This window comes from Bison bison, unplaced genomic scaffold (genome assembly GCF_000754665.1).
Source record: "Bison bison bison isolate TAMUID 2011002044 unplaced genomic scaffold, Bison_UMD1.0 scf7180017864384, whole genome shotgun sequence".
Classification (NCBI taxonomy): Eukaryota; Metazoa; Chordata; class Mammalia; order Artiodactyla; family Bovidae; genus Bison; species Bison bison.
The window spans coordinates 17,349,969-17,360,291 of record NW_011494956.1 but is presented as its reverse complement, the minus strand read 5'-3'; the positions used below and the strand labels follow the sequence as shown (position 1 = coordinate 17,360,291).

Sequence of the window (10,323 nt, the reverse complement as noted above, 5' to 3'; positions counted from 1 at the left end):
AACTACCGCACAATTGCACTCATCTCACAAGCTAGTAAAGTAATGCTCAAAATTCTCCAAGCCAGGCTTCAGCAGTACATGAACCGTGAACTTCCTGATGTTCAAGCTGGTTTTAGAAAAGGAAGAGGAACCAGAGATCAGATTGTCAACATCCGCTGGATCATGGAAAAAGCAAGCGAGTTCCAGAAAAACATATATTTCTGCTTTATTGACTATGCCAAAGCCTTTGACTGTGTGGATCACAATTAACTGTGGAAAATTCTGAAGGAGATGGGAATACCAGACCACCTCACCTGCCTCTTGAGAAACCTGTATGCAGGTTAGGAAGCAACAGTTAGAACTGGACATGGAACAACAGACTGGTTCCAAATAGGAAAAGGAGTACGTCAAGGCTGTATATTGTCACCCTGCTTATTTAACTTATATACAGAGTACATCATGAGAAACGCTGGGCTGGAAGAAGCACAAGCTGGAATCAAGATTGCCGGGAGAAATATCAATAACCTCAGATATGCAGATGACACCACCCTTATGGCAGAAAGTGAAGAGGAACTAAAAAGCCTCCTGATGAAAGTGAAAGTGGAGAGTGAAAAAGTTGGCTTAAAGCTCAACATTCAGAATACAAAGATCATGGCATCTGGTCCCATCACTTCATGGGAAATTGATGGGGAAACAGTGGAAACAGTGTCAGACTTTATGTTTGGGGGTTCCAAAATCACTGCAGATGGTGACTGCAGCCATGAAATTAAAAGATGCTTACTCCTTGGAAGGAAAGTTATGACCAACCTAGACAGCATATTGAAAAGCAGAGACATTACTTTGCCAACAAAGGTCCCTCTAGTCAAGGCTATGGTTTTTCCAGTGGTCATGTATGGATGTGAGAGTTGGACTGTGAAGAAAGCTGAGCGCTGAAGAATTGATGCTTTTGAACTGTGGTGTTGGAGAAGACTCTTGAGAGTCCCTTGGACTGCAAGGAGATCCAACCAGTCCATCCTAAAGGAGATCAGTCCTGGGTGTTCATTGGAAGGACTGATGCTGAAGCTGAAACTCCAGTACTTTGGCCACCTCATGCAAAGAGTTGACTCATTGGAAAAGACTCTGATGCTGGGAGGGATTGGGGGCAGGAGGAGAAGGGGTCGACAGAGGATGAGATGGTTGGATGGCATCACCGACTCGATGGACATGAGTTTGAGTGAACGCTGGGAGTTGGTGATGGACAAGGAGGCCTGGCGTGCTGCAGTCCATGGGGTTGCAAAGAGTCGGACACGACTTAGTGACTGAACTGAAATGAACTGAGAGCAGATCTGCCAGCAAAGCTCAGATCCATCTGGCCCTACTCCTGGTTTCATCTCAATCAGCAACTTGTTAGCATGAGGTGGGAATCTGAGAACCTAAAAGGACCTCAGAGATCACTAAGCTCAGACCCAAATGTTCATGGACAAGAGTATCTGGAACTGAGAGGCATTCTGTGGCCATGGGAAGGAGGGGGTTGGAGTGAGCTGACACCTGTGGGAATTCCTGCTTTGCCACTGACTGGATATGTGGCCTTGGATGAACCTAGATTTCAAGCATGAAATGGAAATGCTTATACCTCCTTTGCGGGGCTGTTATTATGAATAGAAAAAGTTTAGAAACATATACTGAAAAATCAAATTCAAGGGAAAAGACAACCATTCAGCTCAAGCCAGAAGAAAAGCTGGAGCATGTAAATACATAAGATTCCATCCAGTTACTAAAAGCAAGCTTTGAATCTGCTCTTAAGTCTTCGTAAAAGGCAAAGGAGAAGGGAAACTGAGTGGGTGATAAGATTTGGTAATCATACCATTGCAGGATGAAAGTCAAGTTTAACCTGACAGTGAGACTTGCTGTTTAGCTACAGTAATCAGGACATGGTGGTGTGGGCAGAGAGATAAACACATATATCAATGAAGCATGATGGAAAAGCCCGAACGGACACACACAAGTATGGCCGACTGATCTTCGACAAAGACCCAGAGGCAATCCAGTAGAGTATGGACAGTCTTGTCAATAGACAGTGTAGGAACCATTTATTTGTTCCTAACCACAGGCAAAACAATGAAACCTTGACCTAAACCTCACACCTATACAAAAAATTAACTCAAAATGGGTCACAGATTGAAATGTAAAAAAAACGTATAAAACTTTTAGAAGAAACACAGGATTTCTCTTTTTGAGTTAGGATTTGGTGAAGAGTTTTTAGACAACAATAAAAGCAGGATCCATAAGTTTAAAAATTGATAAATTAGACTTTATTGGAATCAAAACCTTTTTCTCTGTGAAAGATTCTGCTGAGAGGATGAAAAGCTACAGACTGGGAGAAAATGTTTGCAAACAATATGCCCGATGAAGGACTTGTATCTCATTTATGTAAAAAAAAAGTCTCAAAACAATAATTCAAAAATCAATAAGAAAAGGGACAAAATATATGAACACATATTTCAGTGAAGACGGTATTGCTGCTGTTGCTGTTTAGTCGCTCAGTCGTGTCTGACTCCTTGCAACCCCATGGACTCTGGCCCGCCAGGCTCCTCTGTCTACCATGGGATTCTCCAGGCGTGCATAGTGGAGTGGGTTACAATTTGCTTCTCCACAGGATCTTCCTAACCCAGGGATTGAACCTCGGGCTCCTGCATTGTGGGCGGATTCTTTACCAACTAAGCCAGCAGGGAAGCCTGAAGAGGGTATACACATGGCAAATGAGCACATGAAAAGATGTTCAACAGCGCCAGCCAATTGGGAAAGGCAAATAAAGACCACACTGAGATCTCACTACACACCAATTCAAACAGCTAAAATACTCCTACTTCCCTGAGACCTTGCAGGGGTCACCACCCCTCTCTGGGTCCCTTTTTCATTTGGAGGAGGTTCTGGCCAGTGTTGACATTCTATTGTTGTATAAAAATGGGGTCCTCCAGTTTATTTTCACTACAGAAGGCAGTGCCCTTCTGTAGGGGAGGAATTCTTTCAAAAAAAAAAAAAAAAGGATAGCTAAAATAAAAAACAGTAACAACATCAAATTCAGTAGAGGAACTGAATTTCTCAAACCTTGCAAGTGCAAATGTAAAGTGTTATACCCACTCTGGAAAATAGTTTGGCAGTTTCTTTAAGAAAAAAAAATCAACAGGAAACCACCATGCAACCCAGAAAACGCACTCCTGGGTTTTTCAGTTCAGTTCAGTCGACCAGTGGTGTCTGACTCCACGGCCCCAGAGACTGCAGCACGCCGTTTCTCTGTCCATCTCCAACTCCCAGAGCTGTCTCAAACTCACGTCCATTGAGTCAGTGATGCCATCCAACCATCTCATCCTCTGTCATCCCCTTTTCCTCCTGCCTTCAATCTTTCCCAGCATTAGGGTTTTTACCCTAACAAAATGAGAATTTATGCCCACACAAAAATCTATACATGATTGTTCATAGCAGCTTTATCTGTAATAGCCCCAAACTGGAAACAATCCAGATGTCCTTCAGTAGGTGAATGGCTGGACAAATCATGATAACATCCATGCCATGGAACAGTATTCAGCAATAAAGAGGAACAAACTATTGATACATGGAACAACTTGGAATGATCTCAAGGGCATTATGCTGAATGAAAAAAGCAGTCTCAAAAGGTCACACACATATTTCATGATTCATTTATATCATGTTCTCAAAATGACAAAGTTACAGTGCTAGAGAACATTAGGGTTGTCAGAAGGAGATCTCGGTGGCAATGGGACAGTCTTAAAGCAGAGGGATGGCAGTTCCCTAAACCTGTACACATGATCGAATGGCCTGGAACTATACTCACACATTACTGCAATCTCACTCTCCTATTTTTGGTCTTACATTGCAGCTATGTAAGGTGAAACCCTTGGAAGGAACCAGGTAAAAAGTACATAGGTCCTCTCAGCACCATTTTTCCTATGAATCTGTAATTATTTCAAAATAAATCCTTCTTCTACTTGCTTCCCTGATAGCTCAGTTGGTAAAGAATCCGCCTGCAATGCAGGAGACCCCGGTTTGATTTCTAGACCGGGAAGATCTGCTGGAGAAGGAATAGGCTACCCACTCCAGTATTCTGGCCTGGACAATTCCATGGACTGTATACTCTATGGGGTCGCAAAGAGTCGGACACTACTGAGCGAATTTCACTTTCACTTTCCACTTGTTAAATTCATCACCAGGAGACAAAATGAAAACCAGGAAAGGGCTTGAGGCACAATCACAGGAGGAAAGGATCTGAATAACCTTTGACCTCCACCCCACCCAGTCCCATAATTCTCCCTCCTCGACCCCCAATACACCCATAAGCAGAGCAAGGTGGGCCTCTCAGGGGATAGACACCCTGGAGAGAATAACATATGCTGTCCCTTGTGTCAGAGAAACAGCCCAGGAAGGAAAGCATGTCAACTCATAGGGGGATGAGGGCATTCTCTGGCCCAGGGGATTCTCTTCAGAGTCTCCCCAGGCATGGATTGCAGGTTGTGGGGATGTAGCACTTTCCTCTGGAAACTGAGAGGTTAGGCCCAAGCTGCTGCCCCACGGCTGGGGGTCAGAAGCCTCCGGACATTATGGACACAGGCCAGAACAAAGCACCCCTCCCTCACTTGGGGGGGGGGTCACCAGAGCCACTCAGGCCCAGCTGTGAAATCTCCTTCTTCCCACTGTTCTTCCCCCGCCTTTCACCCCCACTGACAGGACAGCCATTATTTCACTAGGCTGGGACCCTGGGCGTGAAAGTTCGTGGGCAGCAATTACCAAATCAACCACTCCTTCTATAAGATAACCCCAGTTTGGCTCCAAAAGTTTCATTTTAAGAAGCAACAGATCTCTTTGAGGTTGCTAGGATATGTTAGCCACCAAGATTTCCCCTCACCTCCCCGACTCGTGCCCCATAAACATTGAATGAACCTGTTCTTAATTTGAAGCTTAGGAGTTCTGGATGCTGAACTGCTCCCCCTGACAATAGCTGGTGAGCAGGTACTCTGCTGCTGCGGCTAAGTCGCTTCAGTCGTGTCTGACTCTGTGCAACCCCATAGATGGCAGCCCACCAGGCTCCCCCGTCCCTGGGATTCTCCAGACAAGAACACTGGAGTGGGTTGCCATTTCCTTCTCCAATGCATAAAAGTGAAAGTGAAGTCGCTCAGTCGTGTCCGACTCTTTGCAACCCCATGGACTGCAGCCTACCAGGCTCCTCCGCCCATTGGATTTTCCAGGCAAGAGTACTGGAGTGGGTTGCCATTGCCTTCTCCGGAGCAGGTCCTCTACTTCTTAATTTAAAAATTATTTAATAAGAAAAGAAGTTTAAAAAATATAATACACACAGTAATTATTTCTAAAAACATGTGTTTATAATTTGTATTCAGTAACATTCTAATTAGCCTTATGTTACTAAAAAGCATTACATGTTAAAAAAAAAAAAAAAAGAATGCTGTAAGCAAGGTGGCTCAGTGCTAAAGCATCTGTCTGCCAATGCAGGAGATGCGGGTTTGATCCCTGGGTTGGGAAGATCCCTTGGAGGAGGGAAAGTCAACACACTCCAGCATTCTTGCCTGGAGAATTCCATGGACAGAGGAGCCTGGTATTGCAGTGAAAAGGAAAAATGAGGAATGAGTTTTTCTTTCTCTTTCCTGAGAACAAAGAAGATAAAGAGAACAGTGAACAGTCCCAAACTTTCCTAGTTTTTACTTTTAACTGTTCCTAATCTGTACTCTGTAACTAAGCTTGCTTTTTTGCCCCCTAACTCTGCATGTCTGTAAATAAGTTTGGTTTTCTGCCCCCTAATTCTGCATAAGCTACATTTTGCACCTATTATCCTTTGGTTCTATGCCAATTACATCCTGTATGTGGTGTTCACCTTTATAGCACTCTCTTGGCAGATCAACCCTCAGAAGTTTTTCTGTATCAGAAAGAAGGCCCAAGTAAAAATATACAATGGACCCAACTATTGGGCCACCAGACTGCCAGAGGCTACCTGAAGCCAGCCTACGGCTATTTTTGAAACAAGGCAGGAGGAAGATGACAAGATCCTAACACCTTTGTTCCTCGTCACTGACCCTTAACTGCATATAAACCCCAGGCCCCTCCTCAGGAGGGATGGCACAGTTCTTGAGGCATGAGCCTACTATGTTGCCCTCTCAGCCAGCTGAGGATTAAAGCCACCTTTTTATATCCTCCAGACTCTGTCTCTGTAATTTTTATTTGGCTTCAGTGGGCAGCGAAAGACAAGATTTTGTTCACTAACACTGTGGGCTGCGGTCCACAGGGTCACAAAAGAGTCGGACACAACTGAGCAATTATGCAGGCATGCACACAAGTCAGAAGCAACAGTGACTCTCCAGAGTAAATAACAATTGTATTGACTCCTGCAGAAGGAGGTACCAAAAACTCACCCCACGCCTGAGAGTCACCAGGCTCTTGAAATGAGACCAGGGAGAATGAAGAGATCTGAACCTGTTAGCGCCTCTACACATCTGAGCTGCAGCCACTGGTTACAACTGGATGTGTCACCAGAGTCTGGGGAAACCCTTGACTGCTCGGAATAAGTACATCCAAGGTATCTCCACGTGCTTATACAGAGCTAACCAGCACCGTGCAATAGACAGGGCCAGGCACACAGGGGTTAGGGCTCGGGGCTCTGACTCCGGAGGCTCAGATCCCTGGTTCCTCTACACACCACCCTTCCTATGTATCCACACCCAAGAGACCAGCCTCACAAAGCCTTGTTTTCCTCATCACTAATGGGAACAGTAACAGTATAAAGTTGATAGAGCTGTAATGAGGATTGCATGTGGGTAAACTATTTCCATAGTTCAAGTACATTCAGACAGATCCGTTGCTGTTAGCTACTATTGTTATTTTGGGGATATTATTATTATAAACGGCAGTTTCTCTTAACTATTAACTGTGTCTCACAGAATGAGGTGTAATTGGAATAATAGATCCGAAATGACGTTTGTATGCTGAGTCTTGTTTGCTGAGGCAAGAACTGACCTCACAGTGATGCCAGTACCAGAAAGCCCAGCATGATTTACAAAGCTGTTTCCTCTGCCTCTTTCCACATAATTCTTAGGAAGCCCTCCCCTACCAGCCCTCGGGAGGTAGGCATTGTTCATATTACCCAGTATTTTTCACTTAAGGACTCTGAGGCTCAGGAATGCTTTCCTGTGTCACCTAGTTAAGTAAGGGGATGGCATGAGGCTTGGGTCTTAGTCCCCTTGTTTCATGCCTTTTCCCAAACCATATGGTATGTGGGGTATTGCAGGAATGTCATAAAGCCTACTGGGCTTCCCATGTGGTTCAGTGGTAAGGAATCTGTCTGCCAGTGCAGGAGGATTTGATCCCTGGGTCAGGAAGTTCCCCTGAAGGAGGAAATGGCAACCCATGCCAGCATTCTTGCCTGGGAAATCCCATGGACAGAAGAGCCTGGCGGGCTAAAGTCTATGGGGTTGCAAAGAGTTGGACATGATTGAGCGTCTAAACACATGCACGCCTAAAGCCTATTGGTCAATCTGTCCCAACAATGAGGAACCTGGAAAAATGATGGGTCCTTAGGTTGGGTGTCCCTTGTTCCTCTCATATCACACATGTCACAAGACATGTGCAGTCCACACCCCCTGGGAAGGTGCAGGGCAGCCACCAACCTTCTTATTGGGAGGAGGAAATCTCTCATCAAATCGCAAAGCCCCCACATGTCAGCAATGTCCCCTGGAAGAAAAGGCTTCAGGGAGTTTAACTAATGTAATTCCAGCCCCCAGATTTGCCTTGAGATATCAAATTTCCTACCTGTTTTCAAGCTGGTAAGTGAAGCTAAGTGGAAGCTGCTCCTAACTCTGGCCTTAGAATTACTATGGATTAAGAGAGGAAATGATTGAAAAAATTCTGGTTTTCAGAGATCAGAAAAACTTTTAACTGGTATGAGTCTTAAGGAGGCCAATTGGCCTGGGCCCAGGCCTCGGGCACGTGTGACTAAATCATCAGCATGTGATAAATTATCTTATTTTTATAGATCTTCAAAGAAACTGCTGCCATAAACTCATTTATTTTAGAGACTCAGGGCGGGTCTAAACAGATCAATTTCATTTGGGGATACCCTGGCTATGAGCTGTCCCTCCTGCTCCCAACACTACGAGTGGTGAAAATAGAGGACTTAGCCTCAGTCTGGCTCCCTTCTGGGCCTCTTTTTTTCAGACCACCTGATGATTACTCTGGCCCTTTCCTCCCAATTCCTAGTTTATAAACACCAAATTTTTCCACAATTCTCTGCTGAAACCTTTCTAAACTTTCTTAAAATGATGGGACCAAAACCACACACAGTGTTCTCATCAGGGTCTGGCCAAAGGTGAGGAGATTTGAGTATTATTTTAAACTCTCTCAAAATTTCTGTCTTACTTACATCCAACCATGGAATCAATTCAGCCTAGTGTGGTATGGGGAAAGAAGAGAAGCAGGAGTGGGGAGCCCAGCTCTATTGCTAACAATGTGACCTCCAGATCCCTTTCTTTTGGACACAAAACCAGCCCAGAGAGACCTTTATCCTCCCTTCGTGTGTTCTGGGTCCCCCTTAATTGTACCACTGGAGGCTTTACCGCCCCGAATCTGACTGTGTGACTGCCATAAACAACCTGTCTGCACCATTTGCCCTGACTCCAAGGAAATCTGACCTGGGCTCCACTACCTCCCACATCCTTACCACAGGAGGTGCATTTTGCCCTCCCAGAAGAGGCAAAAAAGCCTGAGTGTGGATTCCATCATTCCAGTCCTCTTGGACCTGTGAGTGGAGGAAAGCAACCTCACCACACAACTGCCTACACCCAGCTTTTCTTCACCCACTCCCCATAACTTGCCAGGCACCTGCCTAGACTTTATTGCATAGACCAAAAGCCGCTGCTTTCCGGGGGCTAGTTCCGGACCTGGAAAGCTGGTCCAAGAGCTGCAGTGTAGGTTGCCAGCCTCGGGGGAATTCTTAACATTGCAGGCAGCAGCCCGATCAGGTAGCAGAGCCCACGCGCTGGCTGCCGCCCTCAGGGACGAGGAAAGCATAGTGGAGAATGGCTCTTCTGCCACCCACTCAAGCTGAAACGGGCTCTGATCTTCATCTCAGAGGGACCACAGCCTGTCCCCTACAAGGCGCCAGACCAGGCACTTCCAAGCCCACGCCCTTAACAAAGTAACTGTCACAGGAGCCCAAAACCGTGTCCCGGAGATGTTCTTGTTCAAAGAACTGGGCAATTCCCTACCCTAGTGCCAAGACTACCTGAATAGAGCTGGCCCAATAAGCAGGTAATTGCATCGCCGTTTCCTACCCTGAGGAGGGCGTGTGAGTAAGCGCACGCGCACACATACACACACGCACGCATGCATACACACATGCACACACGCACACGCACACACGGCCAGCACCGGCTTGCCTGGCAGGGCGCCCCCTTGCCCGCGGTGCGGGGTCCGCAAAGATGCGTTGGGGAGCGCAGCACCGACCGAGGGACTGCGAGGGTGGGCGCCCGCACCCTCAGCGCCTCCCAGGCGCCTGCAGCACCGACGCCGGGACCGCGCCGACGGTGCGCCCCGTGCGGCTCGGTCTCGACGTTCCCGCTTCTCCGCTCACCTTAATGTTGCTGAAGATAGAGCGGGGATTGCAGCCGGCTTGGCCAGTAGAGGCGGCGCTACCCTGGCGCGCGCCGGGCTTGGACAGGAGCCCCATGGAGGCGGCAGCACGGGGCGGGAGGCCGGGAGAGCGGGGCCGGGGCGCTTGGGCTGGGGCGGGCGGCCAGCGGGTGGCGGGCGCCGTGTCGGTGGCCGGAGGAGACTGAGCGCGAGGGTGCGCGCCTAGAAGTTTTATAAGTGGCCGCCGCCGCCGCCGATGATGAAATGCGCACTCCCTCCTCCCTCTTTCCCTTCGGTGTCAAAGGCGCTGCGAGCCCCCGCCCGGCCGCCGCCGCCCCCTCAGACAGGTGTGACGCGGTGGCCGGCGGCGCTTGACCTCTTTCCGGCCGAAGTTGTCTCTGCGTCCGCAGCTGGGCTGGGACCCGCAAGGCTCGACCGCCCCTCGAGAAGGTCCCGCCCGCCGGAGGGTGGGGGCGGGGGTGGCGGGCCGGGGAGAGGGGAGGTCTGCAGGGGGAGCGGCCGGCTGCAGAGCGTGGGGGCACCCGGGGCGCTGGCGTGGCAGGGTGGGCGCCGCGGGCCCGCAGACTCGAGGGGGCCAGAGAAGGGATCGGCAGGGCTACGAGGCTAGAAGACAGGAGGCGGGGGCGAGGGGCGCTGAGGGAACCAACGGGAGCCAGGGTGGTTGGAGGGGAGCCGAAGTTTGTGAAGGGAGGGGGA

General features: G+C 48.1%; 1 protein-coding gene across 1 annotated transcript in view; it reads right to left on the bottom strand.

Annotated features, from left to right (window-relative positions):
- Positions 1 to 10,022, bottom strand: part of SLCO2A1 (solute carrier organic anion transporter family, member 2A1) — a 91,875-nt gene extending 81,853 nt beyond the window's left edge. Inside the window, exon 1 of the mRNA XM_010858282.1 lies at positions 9,608 to 10,022. Coding sequence (XP_010856584.1) covers positions 9,608 to 9,703 — 96 coding nt within the window. The 5' untranslated portion in view covers positions 9,704 to 10,022. The remainder of the gene's footprint in view (positions 1 to 9,607) is intronic.
- Between the last annotated feature and the right edge of the window lie 301 nt (positions 10,023 to 10,323).